This window comes from Juglans regia, chromosome 10 (assembly GCF_001411555.2).
Source record: "Juglans regia cultivar Chandler chromosome 10, Walnut 2.0, whole genome shotgun sequence".
Classification (NCBI taxonomy): Eukaryota; Viridiplantae; Streptophyta; class Magnoliopsida; order Fagales; family Juglandaceae; genus Juglans; species Juglans regia.
In genome coordinates, this window is record NC_049910.1 from 36,351,300 (window position 1) to 36,372,483 (window position 21,184).

General features: G+C 38.2%; 3 protein-coding genes across 4 annotated transcripts; 2 read left to right on the forward strand and 1 right to left on the reverse strand.

Annotated features, from left to right (window-relative positions):
• Positions 1-368: 368 nt before the first annotated feature.
• On the reverse strand, positions 369-2,292 carry LOC108981222. 2 transcript variants are annotated; one of them, XM_018952329.2, is made up of 4 exons: positions 2,158-2,292; positions 1,164-2,025; positions 876-1,048; positions 369-754 (listed from the first exon to the last, which is right to left on the reverse strand). In XM_018952329.2, the coding sequence occupies exons 2-4, from the start codon at positions 1,968-1,970 to the stop codon at positions 619-621; spliced, it is 1,116 nt and encodes a 371-aa protein (XP_018807874.2). In that variant the 5' UTR covers positions 1,971-2,025; positions 2,158-2,292; the 3' UTR covers positions 369-618. The 2 variants fall into 2 exon arrangements, with proteins under 2 accessions (XP_018807874.2, XP_018807875.2); XM_018952330.2 differs by having other exon boundaries at positions 1,164-2,280.
• Positions 2,293-4,691: 2,399 nt separating this feature from the next.
• On the forward strand, positions 4,692-8,667 carry LOC108981220. The gene is made up of 3 exons (XM_018952324.2): positions 4,692-4,921; positions 4,956-5,139; positions 6,457-8,667. Exons 2-3 carry the CDS (start codon positions 5,031-5,033, stop codon positions 8,037-8,039), a joined length of 1,692 nt encoding a protein of 563 aa, XP_018807869.2. The 5' UTR covers positions 4,692-4,921; positions 4,956-5,030; the 3' UTR covers positions 8,040-8,667.
• Positions 8,668-9,732: 1,065 nt separating this feature from the next.
• LOC108981223 lies at positions 9,733-19,943 on the forward strand. The gene is made up of 4 exons (XM_018952331.2): positions 9,733-10,067; positions 10,162-10,296; positions 12,641-12,828; positions 19,541-19,943. The coding sequence occupies exons 1-4, from the start codon at positions 10,009-10,011 to the stop codon at positions 19,735-19,737; spliced, it is 579 nt and encodes a 192-aa protein (XP_018807876.2). The 5' UTR covers positions 9,733-10,008; the 3' UTR covers positions 19,738-19,943.
• Positions 19,944-21,184: the final 1,241 nt, after the last annotated feature.

The window sequence follows — 21,184 nt, forward strand, 5'->3', positions numbered from 1 at the left end:
CTATTTTATGTGCCCATCTCTATCCCCTTTTCCCAGTAGTGTAGGCGCTAACCACAAAGCACTCACCATTTTTGTTTATCTTTAGTTTTAGTTCGTCTCTTCAAGTGACATTTTATTAAGATCCGATTTGATTATTATCAGGATATTTGAGATAATAAAATTCAAGACGATGAATTGTGTTGCTTGCCTGTGAGATAAGACTATTCCTCAGAACGGCCAATCTCAGTGATAAGAGGGCACATTGGTATGCGGAACAAGCATGTTTAGTTCATTTTGTGTTGCTGCTTTGGCTAATCCAAAGTAGCTCTGTTTTCTGTCACCATTCCACCTCCAAAATTCCACCCCCACCTCAGACAAAATATAAGATGTAGAGGGAAAAAATTGTGTGGCCATATAATCAATGATTCTCTATACACATGCAATGTCAGGGGCCATCCTTTATCATCATCATCGAGTAATGCCATCAGTCAATAGCTCGGAAAAAAATGCTACCATTTAATAAATAATGCTATCATCTAATAAAATATGTATTACAGGCCATCCACTCTCAGTATCTCTTTCAAATCACCATTGTCTCGAAATTATACTTCCACTGCATTAATGCCATTCCCACAACTTTTAAGCACTTGCTGAAGCCACAGCTCCATGAAAATGTGAAGGCATGAGCATGACTTCACTCTCCTTTGGCACATCACTTTCATCCTCATCTTCCTCTGTTTCCCAGAGGAAACTAGCATATGCCGCATGTACATGACTGGAAACCAAGAATCCAAAGTTAAATTGCAGGAGAAATGCATGCCAAGTACCTGACCTATAAAACAAAAATCTTCGTTCTAATGTAATAAAGTTTTCATATTCGAAAGAACACGCAGTACCTGTCCTGAGGAGAGGCCTGAACTGCACGTTCAAAGTAGGTTGAAGCCCTATCTTGGTCGTGATTGCACTCCCACACTAGCTTGGCATACTGTGATAGAACTTCACCATCCTTGGGATCTGCTAGAATAGCTCGAGCGTAGTACTGTTCTGCACCCTGAAGATCTCTCCTCCACTGTCAATATAATAAGAGTGTAAGCTTTAGTGACAATGCCCTAATGAAGAGAGTCCCAGCAAAGCACTTAATAGAGTCGGCCTTGATGAAGACAGAGAGATGCGACGAAACTAACCTCGTACAGAAATTGAGCATAATTTCTCAGAAATAAAGGGTTGCCGGGATTTTCCTCCACCATCCTCTTATAATACTCCTCAACCTCTCGATTATCCCCGCCATCCCCATCGGGGCCTGCTGAGTTGGACTCTCCACCGCCGCCAACGCCGTCACCACCGCCGCCAACGCCTAGCCCTCCTGCAAGAAACATCCCTTGGCCAAGAAGCTCTTTTTCACCTCCAAAACCCAGACTCCAGATTCCATTCATAACATCCGTCGCCTCTTCTGTCCAAACCATGTTTCTCCTTCTGTTCTCCAAACTGAGCGTCTGTGCTTCCATTGACATGGCCCTCTCTTCCCCTCTTTCATTCCTCTGTGACAGTTCTTCTCTCTCTCCATCATCCTCTGTATCCCTTTCTTCTTCTCCTCCTCCTTCTACATCTTCGCGTCCACCTCTAATAGACGATATAGTTTGCAATACACAGCACTTGGGTCTGTCCAAAACCTTGTTGGGTTCTTGATCATTGCTGTTGTAAGAAGCAAAGGCTAGTCCTTCCAAGTTTCCTTCGGACTGAGCTCTTTGAAAGCCTCTACTCCGGTCGAGGTCAGGGATGGATGGAGAGATTGGGGAGGAGTTGCGTGAGAATGAGGAGAGGCTGAGAGACCCATTTTGGCGGAGTGAGAGCTTGTGGTGGCTTTGGGGAATGGCAGTTGGTGGGTGTTTGATGGTGATATTGGTTTCACAGTGATTGAGGTTATTGGGGCTTTCTGGGAAGGATGAGAGGAGAGATCCCAGAACCGGTGTTGAAGAGCTTCTTAGCAGCATTTCTCTTCTTTGATAATACAACAGCTCCAATATCTCTTGTTTTGGGTATCAATCCCTGTGGAGAAAAGAAAATTCCAGTGAAGTTGCAAAGGAAAAGTAGAATTTAAGGTCACTTTTTCTTCAGCGTAAGCTCCATTAAAGATACAGAGAGATGGGGAAAGTTGGCAAAAACAGAAAGAAAATTAACCTTTTGAGATGCAAAGGAGTCTTCTAATGATCGCAGAGAACCTCCAGACAGAAAAAGAAATCTTAAAAAGGAATTTAGAAACTGAACCAAAGAGCTGTCTACAGAACCCCTTTTATATATGGTGCTTAATTCACAGTAATTACTTTCAATTTCTTCCTCTTATAAGGGGAAAAAACAGAGAAAGAGAGAGAGATGAAAAAGAAATATCAACTTTGCATGGTGGAGAAACAAAACTGATAAAAAAATATCAACTTGTTCTCTTTTGATTCCAGAAGAACCTGACAGCTTGCCTTTCCATGCAAATGCCAGCAGCGTGGCCCCACGCGCATTAGAAAAGCATCACGTGGGTTGACTACAGTCCTTCTGGAACACGTTCAAATGCTCAAAAACGTGTTTTTGTACATAGAGAATGCGTTGTCTTTGATTTTTTTTGGCAGAGCCGTACACGTGGCTAAACTGTTCATCTGAAGTTTGTACTATTCAACTTTAATGTGAGTGGTGAACTTATTATTTGAGATATATCGGTGTAAGTTATAAAATAAAATAATTATATATTATAAAAACAATTTGACCTACAATAAATTATATTTGATTTATAATAAAAATAATTTTAACGTGATTTTATATAATACATAAAATTTGATTTATAATAAAAATAATTTTATAATTTGACCTATCATATCAAACTATACATTTTTCTATAAATATAATTTTATAAAATTTATTTATAGTTAAAATATTTCTCATTTATATTATTTACAATGAATCTCGTCAATTTCCAAATTCTGGTAAAAACATTTCTTAAATTTTTTTCAATTCAAAGCACACTTTTAATGAATTCTACACTTTCACAAAATCACGTGAAAATCAATCTCAACTCATCTCATATTCAGAAGTTGTGAAGAGAATCTTACTGTCCAAATCATATGATAGTTTCGTATCTGTCTCTAATAAAAAGTTTGTGTCAATTTATCAATATTATTATTTAAAAACTTCATATTATAGAATTTGAATATAAATCATAAAATATCTCTTGAGTTTAATTCTTATAGCCATCCTAAATGTCATTTTAGACAGCTAGAAAACAATGTATGTAATTTATGAAAACATATTTTGTTAAAAAAAAAAAGGAAGGAGAGATAAAGCATAAATTACCATAGAATTATAAAGGATAATATTCTCGAATAAATAATGCAAAATAAAATATTGGATAGGTGAAATTATTTGTTGATAAGTTGTTTGCACGTGCAGGCCCACTACAACTCTAATTGCAAGCTGACAGATGATGAGAGTACTGAATTGAACCCACCTCAAATGGTCCTTCAACAAATTGTTTCCTCCCATCGGTTGCTTATTAAATCATCCATATTTGTTTCCTGAAAAAATGTTGTAAGGATTTCTTGTCTTGTGATAATTTATGTAACTATTTTAAAGCAATTAAAATAAATTCTTAGTTTACGAAATATATTTTTAAAATTAATATGATTTGACGTGAGATGTTAAATTATTAATTTTTTTATTATAATATATATATTTATTGAGGAATGATATCAAACCCTTTCAAATAAGTTATTTGTATAAAATGTATGTATTATTAGAGTATTAGTAGTGGACTCAATAAACTTTGACCAAAATTTAGCCAAAAAATTCGTTTTTATAAATTTAGCTAGCTACTTTTTAACAACAGCAAATAACAGACTTTCCAAATATATCACTATGTTATTAAAATATTGATTTTGACATTTTCGTTTATTTTAATTCTAATTGTATTTTAAATATTTATTCGTTATTAAAACAATACATATTAATTTTCTATAATTGATATTGGATTTTAAAAGAAAAAATTGACATCAACTAATAATAATATTGCAGAACTAGAACTTGAAACATTCTAGAAAGATGATGTCACATCATTGAAATGATGACTGATGGAGTCTAGCCTCCTTATGTGGTTGAGTTTGGGATTTGGACGCTTCGTGTTTTTGAGACGAAAATGAATTTTCTGGAGTTGTGAGCTCGCACGAAACGAATAACACGCAAGAGAGAGATTTTTTTATGCCAGAATAATATTTGGCCAGCAACTTAAACTCAACAAATTTGATTAGTGAAAATGACCAAAGTTAAAAATATTATAACTTTATTGAATCTATTACAATAAATTTTTATACAATCTAATTAAACTTTAACCAAAATATCTTTATTGAGTTCACTTTTAATCTAACACTTCTTAAAAGTTAAATTCACATTTTTTTAGTCTTTTGAGACGTGGCCGCTAAAAATTCACTAATTTTTCGTACTCAATTACATCCAACAATATGATTTATTTTAAATAATATTTTATTTAAATCACTAAAATAAGAAATTATTTAAGAGGATAAAATGAGGAAGGAAAATACGAGTTTTGAAAACGTTCCTGTCAAACTTTCTGGGAGTCATTCATCACCCCTCACCGGTTTCGATCACCCCGAGTATGATTATACACCACGCGAGATAATGCCAACCCAACCCCACTTTCTCACCAACATGATTCATTAACAAATTGCAATGAAATTCCTCCACCCGCCCACAACCACAAAAATTCCACTTTTCCAAACATCCAAAAGCAAGTTGCAAAGCATAGCAAAGAGCTCAACGGGAGAAGGAAAGACGTCTACAACTACCAGAGCTACAAAATATCATTGCATTATTATTATTATAATTCAGGGCAGCATCGGGGGGCCCAACACCATGACTTGATGCTTAAGGTGGGGGCGGTAAAGGGGAGGTCACAGAACCATATCCCACTCTCGGTTCCAGAGGCCTCGGAGATCAAGGCCTCGAGAGCTATTCTTTTTAAGGTTCTATTGCATGTGAGAGAGCCTTAACCTTTCGCGATGATGTTTGGGTGCAAGTGCTTATATTGGAACGCAGTCACCGATTTCTCGCCGCCTTCTTCGCCCGAGCCCTTCTCGCTGCCTGCTCCGCTTCCCAAATGGCCTAAAGGTACGAGGCTTTTGGGGCTATTTTTTTTTTTGCTAATGCCGATCTTTTTGGTGAAATGAAATGTGGGTTTTGCTTCCTTTTCCTGGTCGATCTTGATGGTTGGGTTTGGCTGAGGAGTGTGTCTTGTGTCAGTTGTGGTTTTACCTTTTTCCTTTTCGCTTTCCTGGTAACGCATTTTTCTGGATTTTCTTCGATTATGGTTTGCTTGTGGAAATGGATCATGGTTGAAGTTGTTTGCTGGTTACGTTTGTTTCTTACGGTTAAAGTTATTCGTCAACTTTGCCGAGCAACGGTGTGTTCAATTCGATTTATATACCAGAGAGGGATTTGGAGTTGAACATAAAAAAATGCGCAATTTGCTGTCTTTACCTGTTGGGGGTTAATTTGGCGTTCTGATGATGGTTTGAGCTTGAGCTCGATCATTATCGCTTATGTTTCCCTTGCCCTGAGTTTAGTATTCTATTCTAAGGCTATTGCGCGAGAGGGGCCCTCATTTCATTATTCATTATCAGCTGTATTCCTTTCCTTTGGTAACACGGTTCGTAATGTTTTGTCGGTTGGCTGCTTTGTACTTTAACTTACCTAAGCGTAAAAAGGAAAACACGATTTCATCTTGAATGTGTCTATTCTACGGTATGGGCGACCCGGATTGTTGTTGGACTGTGTACTTTTGTGGAAAAGATACTCAAATTTGATTGCACATAACAGAGTGGTGACTGGTTGATTTTCTTTTGCATGATGAGTGATCCGGAATAGATAAAATGGTGTCTGATGTTATTCTTTTAATTTAGAATGTACTTTTGCAATATTTTATTATTATAACTCGTTGTAGAACCCTCTATAAAATTGAAATTAACTCATCAATGTTTTTATTTGTCTTTTATTTTCCATGAATTTTTACTTCCCTTCTAAGTTCACTTTTATTTTCCTTGATGGGGTAGGTTTTGGTCTGTTGAAGCTAGTGGACTGGGGTGTCCTTTTGGAGATTGTAAAACTCTTTAAGAAATTACTGCATTCTTTGAATCTTGGATTTCTATTCCTCAGTTGAGATTTATTCTTAGAACATGATTTTTAACTTCAGCGCTCCGACACTTTGATTTATCTTTTAATAATGGAACAAAAACCCCTTTGGTTACTGTTATTTTAGATATGTATATTAATTTCACGTTTCAAGGTCATTGTGCATTTTTACTTATTAGAAACAGGTCATTGTGCTTTTAACCTCCTCTTAGCACGAAAAATTAGTGTTTTTTTAATCATGAGCGTGAAAAATTAGTTACTTTGTTAAATTAGTTGACTGTATGCTTGCCTTCTTAGGTGAAAGTTTTGCCTCTGGAAAAATAATTTTGGGAGCATTAGAAGTTATTAAGATCTCCAGGTTTGAGTTCATTTGGGGCTACAACCTGGCACAAGACAAGAAAGGTGTTGCATTTTATAAACCGGTGGATATACCTGATGGGTTCTATTGCCTTGGCCACTACTGCCAACCTAACAGCCAGCCATTACGAGGATTTGTTCTTGTGGCTCGGGAAGTAGGTACTTCTTGCGACCCTGATAAGTCACCAGCTCTTCAAGAGCCCCTTGATTATGCCTTAGTATGGACACCTGATGATGGGAGCAAGGAAAAGGACGGTGCATGTGGTTATGTTTGGCTTCCTCAGCCACCTAAGGGTTACAAGCCCATGGGCTATTTGGTTACCAGTAAGCCAGACAAGCCTGAGCTGGATGCAGTAAGATGTGTTCGAGCTGATCTAACCGACAAATGTGAAATTTACCGCCCAATACTTAATTCCAGTTCTAAATCTCCAAATTTCCCATTTGAAGTTTGGGACATGAGACCCTGCCACCGGGGAATGTTGGGGAGAGGAGTTCCTGTAGGTACATTTTTCTGCAGTGGCCACTGGGATGCTGGAGAAGAGCTTCATATTGCATGCTTGAAGAATCTAAATCCTATTTTAGCTGCAATGCCAACCCATGAGCAGATTCATGCATTAATTCACCACTATGGACCTACTGTATTTTTTCATCCAGAAGAGGTCTTCTTGCCATCTTCTCTTTCATGGTTTTTCAAAAAGGGAGCACTGTTGTTCAGAGCTGGAATTTTGGATGGTGAAGCTATTGATGATAGTGGCTCAAATTTGCCGGGTGGGGGAGTGAATGATGGGGAGTTTTGGATTGACTTGCCATGTGATGATCGGAGAGAGAGTGTCAAACATGGAAACTTGGAAAGTGCAAAACTTTATGTTCACGTGAAGCCCGCTTTTGGTGCTACTTTTACTGACATTGCAATGTGGGTTTTCTGCCCCTTCAATGGGCCTGCTACACTAAAAGTTGGGTTAGTGAATATTGCTCTTAGCAAGATTGGAGAGCATGTTGGTGACTGGGAGCATTTTACACTCCGTATATGTAACTTCACCGGAGAGCTTTGGAGTATATACTTCTCACAGCACAGTGGTGGTAAGTGGGTGGATGCTTATGATTTGGAGTACATGGAGGGAAATAGGGCTGTTGTTTACTCATCAAAAAGTGGTCATGCAAGCTTCCCTCATCCTGGAGTCTATCTCCAGGGGTCCTCCAAGCTGGGGATCGGAGTGAGGAATGATTGTGCCCAAAGTAACTTGTATGTCAATTCAAGCGTCCATTATGAACTTGTCGCAGCAGAGTATCTTGGAGATGGGCTTGTTACGGAACCTTTTTGGTTGCAGTTTATGAAAAAGTGGGGTCCAACTATCGTCTACGATTCAAGAACTGAACTGGATAAGATAATCAATATTTTGCCTGCGATGCTTCGATATTCAGTGGAGAACATATTTGATAAGTTTCCGGTGGAGCTGTATGGGGAGGAAGGTCCTACTGGGCCGAAGGAGAAGAACAACTGGGTGGGAGATGAAAGATGGTAGAATTGTCGGAGAACCACCTTAATTGACTGTTGGTTCTTCATCGCCTGCACTTTTTGTTCATGTATGTACACGGGTAGCCAGTTTTGCTGAAGGTATACTTTTCATTCTTGTATATGTATTTTTAGATAGGATTGCTTAGTGCTCCCATTTGAGCAGCGGATCCTTTGCAAGGAGAGAGGGGGAGGGGTAAATGAAGTAGAAGTTAGGAATTTTTCTTTTAGTGGACCTACATAGTTCATGTGGTTATAAATGAGCAAGTCCCATAAAGTATGATCAATGCAGTGATATGACCGGGCCATTGACACGTCCCTTGAAGCATGTAATTTTGGGTAGGACAAGATGCGATAAAATGGCTAGGGTTCTATACGTGGAAGACAAGCAACTATTACACTCTACGACATCCATGACTGCAGGTGCACTTCCTTTACTATATTCTTCAAGCTTTGACATGGTTCAGGCTTTGACATAGGGTCTTGATGAAATAGATTTCTGAAATCCAACAGTAGATTATTTCATGAAGTTGATCTCCAAGATGTAGTTTTTTGGTTGGTTCAGTGCTGTAGAGATGAGTGGTGGATGTTACACGTACAATTGAATCAGAAGATTAATTTCAAGTGGTTGTAATATGTGAATCGGGATCTCTTGAAATCCCCTACCTAGATTGCAGTCAATTCCGACAGGGGTGCTGGACAGGAGTCTACATGCCCCACCTGTCATGCAGGGGCTCGGGTCACCTGCCCAAGGAAGCGGGGTGGGCATCGCCCGCACCCATGTTCAGATTTCCTGCAATCCGGGTAGGGTATTGCATGGATCCCTATGCGTAATGTATTATGTGTATATGAGAATCATCCAGATGTTGTAAGAGGTTTTTGCAATGACAGGGAGTCGAGAGAAATTATTTCGTCTTATTTTTTCTGGGTTGGCAAACATATTGGCATGCCAATTGTAAACCATTTGTTTGTTTTGAGTCCGGTTATGGTGAAACTTGAATTTTGAATTCGACCGTTGCAGAAAATGAAAATGAGGAGATTCCATATCCTGAAATATCAAGTTTTTGAATCTACTAAGGAGACATTAGGTCGATCTGGTACTTGCAAAGGGTAGGGTTCTTATGCTCAACCAAAACCTTTCAGCTTCGAGGCCTAACTTGGTTCAAACTGACTCTCAACTCACCAGAATTTTATAAAACTTGTACACTTGGGCTAAGGCTTTGAGCTAGCTTGTGATGTTCTTTTTTATTTTTCTCCTTTTCCTGAGCAAGCCAGATTGTAAATTGTAATGTCTGTTTTGATCATAAGTGACTTTCATGTTGGGTTGGGTTAAAGGTATGGGAATGGTATTAGTTCACACTCAAACGAATAACGGTTTAATACTTCAAACTTAAGAGTTCTAATGGAAATACTTGTACAAAGAGATGAAATTTTAGAATGAGATGTATGAGACGTAACTCATGCCATTTTAAAGTGAGTGCAACCAAGAGTTTGGCACAAAATCTACCCTACTTTATAAAATACCTCTTCAATGAATAGAAACGTTTTTTTTTTTTTTTTTAACTAAATGAGTAAGGACATATTTGGGTGATGAGATAAAGATGAAAATTTACATTATCCATCTATATTGCAGGTTTCTATAATTAAATATTTTAAATAAATCACAGTGATTTTCTCCATCAGCCATTCCAGAACAACGAACTCTTTGTGTGGCACCACAATCTGTCAATCAAACCATAAAAAAATGTTATTTAATTTCTAAAGCCTAAAAAACGACATTCAAATGGTTTGAAAGGATGTCGTAGGCTGTAGCTCGTCCAACGATTCACTGAACCGGGTTGAGCCACGTTTGGCTGTGGGATTGCTTTCCCGCCTAGCATACGGCATCCATATGAAGCGAAAGCAAACAACCTGCAAAAACCCATCTTTGGTCAGAGGAAGGGTTTGGAGAGAGCGAGCTATCAGCTCAAAGGTGGGAAATGTTAGGGAGAAGACTAATCTCCCTGTTCAAAAGTTCCCCAACGTCGCAGCTTTCTGGGTACACAATTAATTCCAGATTTCACATTAATTCAATTATTTGGTTATGGAATTTGAAACTCATGATATATTACCAATCCGACTTTCTGCTGCAGCTCTGCAAAGCCCACCTATGAAGATAACAGCAAGTCATTGGCTCGAAAGGCGGTGTCTTTTGTTTTGTTTACTGTAACAGGTGGTGTCGCTCTGAGTGCTCTTGACGACCTTGCTATTTATCGTAGCTGTAGCAGGTATGTGGCCTTGTATTCAGTTGTGTTCTAGTGTATAATACAGTAGGACTTTTCTTCAATTAAATGGGTAACATGAAAGTTGTCATGGTTTCAGTAGGTATTTTAGGTAAAATGTTTCTAATGCGAATGATTTGTTTCTGCTAAAAAGTTTAGAGATCCGAAGCCCAGAAAAAAAGATTACTATTCATGAATTTTTTGTTTATTCTTCTGTCAATAATCTTCAATCCCCCTCTCCAAACCATGGCTGCATGAGGATAGAGATATTGGCCAATTTTGCTTTCATTGTAACTGTTTTAAACCAACCAGTTAACCTTTTTTCTGGGTATGTTAATTGCATCCATCAGTTGGACATCCTTTGAACTTGGAATAAAGTTTTAGAACATTGTCATAAAGTGTAGAGTATGTGACTCAGATTGTTAAGACTTATGATGATGCTAGTTTAAACTGCTCTCACTCGTAGGATCCCATCTGATTTGGGTTTACAGGATACCAATTAGGTGCCATGGCTATGGGAGGGCTCATATCAAGATCTTTCATTCTTGTTTCTGCTATTGTTTTCGCCAGCTTTATAAGCTTCCCATTGTAAAATACCCAAGTTGTGTGAGGAACGTTTGGACAATCTTGGTCAATAACTCAGCCATGGATTCTGTATGCATGAGACTTTACTGGTAGCCAGGTGTGTGCATATAAGTATTCATGAGCTTCTAGGCAAGAGATGCTGGTGCTTGAATGTATTCATTTTTAGTGTTAAATTGTTAGAATAAACTATTTGTCAGTACACCACATTCGTTGGTGGATCTGTTTGTAAAGTCACATCATGGCTTGTTATTTACTGTTCATGGCTCAGTTGGAAGTTCTAATGGAATGCTCATTGTTGGAAAAATAAACCCATTTCGTATAGAACTTTTAAGCATTTTAATTTATTGGGTTACAAAAGAGTGTGAACTGTGAAGTTGGCATATACAAACTAAGAGACTTATGCTGTCTTTTACGTTCCATGGGTGAGTCCTAAGGGCTCTACCGTGGGGTGGTTCCCCCGTCATCTAAAAAAGAGAGAGATAGAGAGACTTATGCTGTCTATTGAGTGCCTGCAATCAGTTGATTGGTTTTTCAAATTGAAGACTAGACAGACATGACAAAAACACTTTTAGTCCTTAATTACTTATAGATAATTATATATATTGAGTAGGTATACCACCAGATTAAGCCTCATGAATCGTATTAAGTAGGTAGTGAATATACATATCATTGAAGTTTTCTATTCTTTGTTGAAATCAAAGTTTAAAGGTATCTTAAAAGATAACAGATTTCTCTTAATTATCTGTCATCACTACTCCTCCCCTTAATCTCTAAACAGAGAGTTGACAACTGATTTTGAATATAGCATTTCACGGTAAGAAGTGACTCGAAATTGAATAAAATGATGAAGACTTACCAATCATTCTCCACTGGAAGGTGTACCCATTGTTTTAGTTGATGTGATGATGAGATTTTCTCTTGGTAATAAGAGAATATATTGTTATTATAATTTAGTCATCCTTAGTTTTGAGCACTTTAAAATGCTGAAACACTTTGAAAGATGGTGGTGGCATATTCATCATTGAGTTTCAGGTACAATATACCTAATACTTATCAGAAAAGAAAAGAAAAGATATCTTACGAAGTTTAATCACTGAAGAAAAAAGTAAGCAATATAGTTAAGAAAGTTCTTTACTCCTCAGGTTAATCAGAGTACTAATATCAGACTCATCAATACCAAACCCTAGTTCTTTTGCATTTACACGTTTAAATGTTTTTTATTCAATGCATGTAGAATGTAACACCCTCTTATTGAAATCGAAGTAGTCATCCTTCAATCAACCATGTGTAGTGGAGACTGATGAATGCACCTTTGAGAAAAAAAGGTTATCCAATTCAAGTTGTTGTGAAAATGGGTAGAGGAATAACGTGGGTAAAATTCTTAAAAGAGGATATGATAAACAAGAAGGTATGGGAGAGCATGATCTTCTGTATGGCAGAATGGCAGAAAGGATGCTTATGATTACCCCTATTTACTGAAAAAAGGTACATGAAGTTTACCCCATTTTAGATTTAGATATATTATTTTTGGGTTTAGCCGAGTTGAACTATATCTATATATGTTATTTATTATGTCTTCTTGTTTAATGCGAACATAGTTACTTCAGTTGATGCACATTCCAATATATCTATACTTTCTGCCAGACAATGTTTTCTCTTGATCCTTATTCTGTCTCCCTCTTCAATGTTTTCGGTGCTGAGAAGAAAATGAAGATTGACATAAGAAAATTGAATTGAATCAAGATTTGCCTAAAATATTTTGCAGCAAGGCCTTGGAGAAAGCCAGTAAGAACCAGGCAGTCATAGACGCCATTGGGGAACCTATTGAAAAGGGTCCATGGTACAGTGCATCACTTGCAGTAGCTCATAAGAGGCATTCTGTGTCTTGTACATTTCCTGTGTCTGGACCACAAGGCTCGGGAATTTTCCAGTTGAAGGCAGTCCGTAATGGAGGTTTGTACTCCACTTCAACACAATGTTTATATTTTTAGTTCTCTTTTGTTCCATCTTCAAACTCTTTCACATACATTTCCTGCTCTCACATCCAAAACCATAATCTTCGTAAGCACCTTGAGTCGAGCGAGATGTCACTTATCATCCTTCTGACATTTTCTGCATTGGTTAGGAAAAGTTGGTAAAACAAAAAGCTTTGTTTGGATTATTGTGATGATGATGATCTACAGTTAATTTAACTTGTGTTCACTTTCATTGGCAGAACTACCAAATTCAAATAAAATTTGGTAAAAAATAATATTGATTCTAAAAAATTTGGAAACTTTTTGAAATCTTTCAAAAATAAGAAAAATCTTCTTCTAACCCCATCTAAAATTCTTGAGACTTCTTAAAAGTATAAAAAACAGTTTCTATATTTTCTTAAAGTCCAAAAATTCTGCCTCCAAAATATAAAAATGAGTGTACATGCATAAAAAATCCCAAAATATACCTCCTAAAATTAAAAAACTTGAAGATATGAGTTGTTTTTTTTGATAAGTAAGAAGTAATTGTATTGATAAAGATAGGCATAGCCAAAGTACACCAGAGGTATACATGAGTCATGAGTACACCAAATTAAGAACTAGAAATTGTTACAAGAAAATCATGGAAGCTGAGACTGTTTAACTCTAAAGCAATGGCCCACATAAATAAAGTCTTCCAAAAAAAAACTCCTAAACTCCTCCGAGGAGCATTCATGATCCTAAAAAAAGCTATCATTTCTTTCACTCCAAATACACCAGAAAATACAAATAGGTGCCATCTTCCACACAACTACAATCTGTGGTGTCGCTGTGATCCCTCTCCAGCTAGCTAGTAGTTCCACCACCCTTCCCGGCATCACCCATGCTACTCCCAATCTACTGAAGAAATAATTCCATATGTCTCTTGCAAAATCACAATGTAAGAGTAAATGATCTACTGTTTTCCCAAGATTTCTGCACATACAGCACCAGTATGTAATTATAAGTCCACGCCTTCTTAAGTTATCCATGATTAGTATTTTCCCTAAGGCTGCTGTCCAAACAAAGAACGCAGTCTTGGGAGGTGTTTTACTCCTCCATATGTTCTTCCAAAGAAAATTGGGCCTAGCTTGAGCTGTAAGGACGTCATAGAAAGTGTGTACCGAGAATTTCCTTTTCTTAGAAGGCCTCCGTTCCATCGTTTCTTCAGCTGGAACCGCAACAGTGATGTTATATAGCAAGCTGAAAAAATCCACCTGATCCCTCACTTCCCAATCTTGTGCCTCCCTAGTGAGGTTGATGTTCCACTCCTGTGAACCATGTCTAACTGCCCTCACATCAGCCACCATAACTTCTTTTTCTCTTGCAATTCTGAAAATATTAGGATAAGCACCCTTAAGAGCCATATCTCTCACCCACACATCATTCCAAAAGTTGATTATGCTGCCCTCCCCCAAACACAGCCTAATATTACTCGAGAAAGCTCCCCCACCCTTGCCTTATGTACTTCCACAACCCAACACCATAAGCCCCTCTCCCCTCATTAGAACACCAGCCCCCCTTGCACTCTCATACTTGGCATAAATCACCCCTTTCCATAAGACTTCATTCTCATGATTATATCGCTACAACCATTTTCCTAATAGAGCCTGATTAAAGAACCTTGCGGACCCCCAACCCACCATCTCTCAAAGGGGTACACACTTTATCCCATCCAACTAGATGAAATTTAACCTCATACCCTAATCCACTCCACAAAAAATCACGTTGGAGTTTCTTAATTCTAGATGCAATGCATGCCGGAAGAGCAAATAAAGACAAGAAATATGTGGGAATGTTAGATAGAGTGCTCTTAATAAGTGTGATCCTCCCCTCTTTCGATAAGTACAACCTTTTTCACCTGACCAGTCTACACTCTAGTTTCTCTAACACCTCCTCCCAAATTGCCTTAGCTTTAAAAGTTGCACCCAACGGGAGACCAAGATACTTCAACGGCAACGAGGAGACCACACATCCCAATATGCTTGCCAACCTTCTAATATTTCTTATCTTACCCACCGCAACCATCTCCGTTTTAGCAAGATTTATCTTTAACCCGGATACCGCTTCAAAACAAAGTAAGATAGCCTTCAAAGATTGAATATGTCCTGCATTATCCTCACAAAACAGCAACGTATCATTTGTAAACAAGAGGTGAGAAATAGTGATGGAGCCATGGCTAGAAGCCCCGGTTGAAAATCCTGAAAAAAACCCCCCCTCTACGGCAGCCGACACCATTCTACTAAGAGCCTCCATCACAAGGACAAATAAAAGTGTTTTTAGTGGATCACCTTGCCGTAGCCTCCGCGAACTATTAAAGAAACCCACAGGATCACCATTTACCAAAATCGAGAAACGAGCCGTTGACACACAATGCATCATCCACCCCTTCCATCTTTCTCCAAATCCACATCTACTTAACAAATAAAACAGAAAATTCTAGTTGACGTGGTCATAGGCCTTCTCCATGTCCAGTTTACATAGAATACCCGGTACACCCGACTTAAGACTGCTGTCCAAGCACTCATTGGCTATAAGAACCAAATCCAATATTTGTCTACCTCTTACAAAAGCATTTTGAGACTTAGAAATAGTGTTATCCATTACTATGCTCATACCATTAGCAAGTACCTTGGAAATTATCTTGTACAAGCTACCCACAAGACTAATAGGTCTAAAATCTTGCATCTCTATTGTACTAACCTTTTTAGAGACAAGTGCAATAAAATTAGCATTTAAACTTTTCTCGAATTTTCCAAACGAGAAAAATTCCTGAAAAACCTGCATAACATCCCCTCCCACCACCTCCCAACAAGTCTGAAAAAATGCCATAGTAAAATCGTCCGGGCCCTGCGTTTTATCCTTGTTCATTTTTCTAACGACTAGTCGTATCTCTTCCTCTTCAAATGGTCTTTCCAACCAAGTCATACTGTTTTGATCAATAGCCTCAAAAACTGGACCATCAACTTTTGGTCTCCATGCATAAGATTCTGTCAACAATTGTTCGAAATGTCCAGCAACATGATATTTAATTACTGCTTGATCTGAGGATAAAACTCCATCTATAGTTATGGACTCTATGACATTAAACCTCCTATGTGAGTTTGCAACTTGATGGAAAAACTGTGTACATTTATCCCCCTCTTTAAGCCACAAGATCTCCTCCATTTATATCATTCTTTTTAACTCGGATACTTTTTTTATTTTTTTATCAGTTAAACTCGGATACTAATTGACCTTTGCGTTCATTCTCCTCTTCAACACCCTCCAAGCTTTGTAATTCTTGTAGGAGATTCTTTTTTTGTAATATTACATTACCAAAATTCTGTTCATTCCATGTCTTTAAATCCACTTTCAAAGCATTAAATTTTCTAGCCAATACTTTGCTCGGAGTGCCCTCTAGTTGATATGAATTCCACCATTGTCTAACCAATTCCACAAACCCCTCTGTTTTTAATTACATATTCTCAAATTTAAAAGGTCTTCTACCCCCTGGAATTCTTCCACAATCTAACATTATGGGAAAGTGTTCAGAGCATACCCGAGGAAGTCTTTTCTGACATAAATCTGGAAATTGCATTTCCCGTGAAGGAGATATAAGGAATTTGTCCAGCCGTGACCAAACTTGGTTATTAGACCAAGTATAATTACCTCCCATAAGAGGAAGGTCCATGAGTTCTAACTCAAAAATTAGATCTGAGAATTCCACCATTGCTTTATTTTGTCGCCCCTCCCCCGATCTTTCGTTGAGAAATCTTGTCACATTAAAATCTCCATCAATACACCAAGGAACCTTCCACCAAGAACATAAACCTGCTAGCTCATCCCAAAGCAACCGTCTTTCACAATCTAAATTAGGTCCATACATCCCAACAAAGGCCCATACAAAACCATCTACAAAATTTTTAAAAGAACACCTCACTGAGTATTCTCCCACAAATTCATCAATGTTCTCCACCACCCTCTTGTCTCACATAACCAAAATACCACCCGAAGCCCCCTTCGAAGGTAAGTATGACTATCCTACATACTGGCAACTCCAAATATTCCATATGGTTCTTCTTGTAATAAGCTTCAATTTCGTTTCCTGTAAACAAATAATGTGCATCTTCCATTGTCTTAACAAAGATCTTATTCAGAGGCGTTTGTTGATCTCATTCAACCCGCTTACATTCCATATCAGAATTTTGGGCTTCATTTATCAACCATTCCAGCCCTCCCCTTATTCCTACCACGACTTACACTCCCCTCCTTGTCATCATAATTAATAGACCAATCTAGCCGCTTCAGCTCTCTGCTTCTTTTTGGCCCTGCTCCCTGTTGGTAATGGTCTGCCTCAATGGCTATTAACAATGCCCTAAACTGATTTGCATATCCCTCACACACAAAATCCCCCACAACTCTGTAGTTCCTCCACCTTTTCATTACCAAATCAGTAGGTAGAGGAGGCATAATTCTTATCGGAGAGGGGTCCTCCCCTGCAGGCTCCTCACCTTCTGGTTCAGAAGGCTTAAACAGGATCAAAGATTCTTCCCCTTCCACCTCCCCCTTCTCCATCTCCTTCCCACTCTCTAGAACTACCATATCTTTAGAAACAAGCAACTCCTCTCCCTCCATCGGCATGTTCTGTGACAGCCCAACACTCGTCGACGTATTCTGTGGTTGCCCAGGACTCGCCAGCGTGATCTGTGACTCACACTGTGCAAGACTCTTTTCACCGACGTTTACCACCCCTTCACCTCCTGCATAATTCCTCATAATTTCCCCCTCTTCCATTTCCGGGGCTTGAGAAGCCACCACAGACACGATCAGGTTGCTAGTTTCTCCCTCTTCCTACTTTGGTGATGACACCGGCTCTGACACGCCACTAAATGACTCCCCAAGGACCTACGACAATTTCTGTGCGAGTGGTGGCATTGTCGTGTGGGTTGGCACCGTCATATGATGCCTCTCGATACGCCGATACATCCATTTCGGACCTTAGGCTTCCATACCCTTTTCAGGCCTTCCACCAAGCCCGGCCCTCCCGCAAGCCCAATCCTCTGACCCTCCATCGAGCCCATCCCCCTATACAACCCTCCAATAGTTCCGTCCCCTTGGCCCAAGCCCGCCCCCACTCCCGTTACTCCCTCAAAGCCCCTTTTCGACCCCAACCCTCTATCCTCCACTAATGCACCGTATCAACCCCTCCCTTTTATCCTCCTCTACATACCGTATCAGTCCAAATATGTTGCTCTGCATCTCAACAATTTGAGCTTGCATCTCTGATAGAGCCCGAAGTATAGTTTCCTTTTTAAGGCAAATGTCTCCCCTGCCACCACCCCTTCTACACTGGGCCTCTACAAAGACGGCAACATCACGCATGCCAAGGCTAGCAATAGGTCCTCTAGCACAGTTTGTTCTTGGTTTGTGCAAAGCCTCCTTCTACGACCTCGCCGAAGGTTGAGCTGCCGTCGTCGTTGATAGTGCCGACCTAGCATAACGGCCTTCTCTGCCAACCTCCCTCAAAACCTCCACCAGTTTCCTCCACCCCTTCCTATCTCTACCTTCAGGAATGATAATACAATTTTGCCGACCCCCCTATTTGTATTCCATCAAAGCCATGAACACCCCTTGGGTGTTAGAACACCTTTGTGCTATGAAGCCCATGTCTCCTTCTCGGTGGGCTGTATAAAACTCCCTTCTCCCCACCTTCAAGCAATCCTCCAATGCTTTTGTGAACCACCATGCCGTGGCTAACTCCAAGCGAATGTTCTTCACCAACTTTCACCCCCTTTCAGTAATGTGCACTCATCATCCCTTTCTTACTACCTCAAGTGTCTTAAGATCAATAGTGACAGCATTCAACATACCCATATCCCTTCCCATACTTGCACTCAAGCTCCCATGAGCAACATCACCAGCCAACTAACGAAAAAAAAAAAATGAAAAAGTGTGCAGAGAGAAAATAGGGGAGGAGAGAGAAAGACAAAACTATCTTTTGACAACACTTGGAGTTAAAAAAATACCCAAACCTGGTTGCTAAAGTAGAATATATAAATATGTATGTGTTCATATATATATATATATATATTTCTTTTATTAAACTCAAAAGTCTTTCATTTTAAAAAAAATTAAAGCATCTATTTTAAACCTTTAAACGTTTGCATATCCTCTCCTCTCCTAAGTTCCTTCAAACAATTGTTTACTTAATGAAAAATACATGATTTGGTTGAAGCGTTTGAGCCACCTCTAGCTTGGGTAAAGCTAAGGTAGGAGCACCCTTTGGCTTCATAGGTGTGGACCTGCACTAGAATCAGTAGTTGGTAAAGATAGGTGCATAGCTTTCATTTCTTTGACGTGATGGAGACGGCGATAAAGTGAAAAAAATACAGTGTGATTTCTTATTTTATTTTAATTAAGAATTTTAATATGATCAATTATTGAGTACAATATAAAGCGTTTGTTATAAATTAAAGGAATAGGAAACGAAATTATGTCTATAATGTATTTTTTATAATAATAAACAACAAAGTGTATAAAATATACATTCACCAATTTTGCAAGCATCGATGTCACCCCCCCCAAGTCGAATTTCTGGTTCTGCAACTCTTCTGCATTTCAGTCAGTTATATCACTTGAGTTTCATTATTTTTTAGACTTTATTAACAGTCATCATGTTTCTTTAACAGATGACTCCTGGTTATCATCTCTTCTGCCTCGTGATTGGGACATTCTAATCATGGATGCTCTTCTCCATGTTCCTGGAAATGACGAGAAGCATCAAACATTACGGATTAGTCTATCTGACTTCACTCCCCCAGCTTGTAAAGCATGCGCCGAGTGCAAGCCTCAATTTCAAAAGTCACAGAATCCAGAGCAGAAATGAAAGTCTGATAATTTTTAATATGGTAACATGTTTACTTGTTTAACTTTTGCGCTTGCACAACTTTCCACCATTTGAACGTTGGTAAATCAAACAGAGGGAACCTCCATACTTGATATGTGAATGAAATAAGTTTTGCGAAATTTTTGTCTGAGATCAGTTGGGAATGTAATGGAACTTAAAAGAAATGAGAGGTCAAATTTTTTCTCTTTCTTTGTCTTGTCATATGCTCTAAAGTCTAAACCAATGATAAAATATAATTAGTTAACCCCTGGAGTTGGCTGAAGTGATAAAGGCTTTGGTCTTTTATGATATGCTTTCTTATATGCTTTTTGCTTAGGTGGGACTCTCGATTCTTGCGTCAGTGGTGCCCGTCCTCTCTGTAATGGGTACCATGCCATTAGCTTTAATGCGGTGTGGTTCTTCAAAGTCATGTCTTTTGTGACATGTTAGTGAGTGCGCCCATCATCTGTGCACTTTGTTAGCGACAAAGGCTCCCGCCAGGGTCCTAGCTTGCGTTCTATATCTGATCCTTTAATGTGGCATGGTTCTGTTGCTGTTTATGTGTGGAGAGTCGTGTTAGAGTGATTGTTTGTTCCGTCTTTCCACGTTGAACTTTTTCTTGCGTCGGTCCTAGGCCTCTTTCTTATCTTGATTGGTTGGGCTATTGGGCCTTTTGGAGTTGAGTCAAGCCTAGCCAGTGAAGAGTGAGAACATCCCTTCCAGTCCTAATGAGACGTAAGTTGTGAAAAGACTATTAATTATTAAAGTGCTATTTGGATAGTGAGTATAGTTGAAAATTGAATAAAATATTGTTAAAATATTATTTTTTAATATTATTATTATTTTGAGATTTGAAAAAATTAAATTATTTATTATATTTTGTAAAAAAATTTAAAACATTGATGAGATGAGATGTGAGAAAACAATTCTTATATCCAAATCGGCCCAAAAGTGTCGAAGTGAATCTCTCTAAATGGATTCTTAATGGTATTTCGTATCAATTTACATTTTGTTTGTTTTCATAAATGATATGAGATGAGATGAGTTGATATTAAAATTAAAAAGTTGAATAAAATATTATTAGAATATATTTTTAATATTATTTTTGTTTTAAGATTTAAAAAAGTTAAATTATTTATTTTATTTTGTATAAAAATTTGAAAAACTTATAATAATAAAATGAAAGATTTTTAAAATTTTCAAAATTTTAAATTTTATTATTTGAAAGCAAATCAGCCTTGTTATGTTTTGGAAGTTGTTAGAGCATCCCCATCCGGATGCCTAAAATACTATTATTTCTAAATTATAGAGAAAATTATAGGAAAAAGCTCAAAAACCCCCTCCCATCCCATTCCCTATTTTAGGATTTTGATTTAGGAAATGAACAATAGTTCCCTATTCATCCCCTAAATCATTTTTTATTAATATTTTATTCAAATAAATAAAA

Excerpts from the sequence above, each read along its gene's own strand:
- LOC108981222 (XM_018952329.2), bottom strand. The coding sequence starts at position 1,970 with ATGCTGCTAAGAAGCTCTTCAACACCGGTTCTGGGATCTCTCCTCTCA. Across the intron at positions 1,049-1,163 it reads ATGCTCAATTTCTGTACGAG|TGGAGGAGAGATCTTCAGGG; the intron begins GTTAGTTTCGTC and ends TTATATTGACAG. Across the intron at positions 755-875 it reads CAGGCCTCTCCTCAGGACAG|TCATGTACATGCGGCATATG; the intron begins GTACTGCGTGTT and ends CTTGGTTTCCAG.
- LOC108981220 (XM_018952324.2), top strand. The coding sequence starts at position 5,031 with ATGATGTTTGGGTGCAAGTGCTTATATTGGAACGCAGTCACCGATTTC. Across the intron at positions 5,140-6,456 it reads GCTTCCCAAATGGCCTAAAG|GTGAAAGTTTTGCCTCTGGA; the intron begins GTACGAGGCTTT and ends TTGCCTTCTTAG.
- LOC108981223 (XM_018952331.2), top strand. The coding sequence starts at position 10,009 with ATGTTAGGGAGAAGACTAATCTCCCTGTTCAAAAGTTCCCCAACGTCG. Across the intron at positions 10,068-10,161 it reads CCAACGTCGCAGCTTTCTGG|CTCTGCAAAGCCCACCTATG; the intron begins GTACACAATTAA and ends TTTCTGCTGCAG. Across the intron at positions 10,297-12,640 it reads ATTTATCGTAGCTGTAGCAG|CAAGGCCTTGGAGAAAGCCA; the intron begins GTATGTGGCCTT and ends AATATTTTGCAG.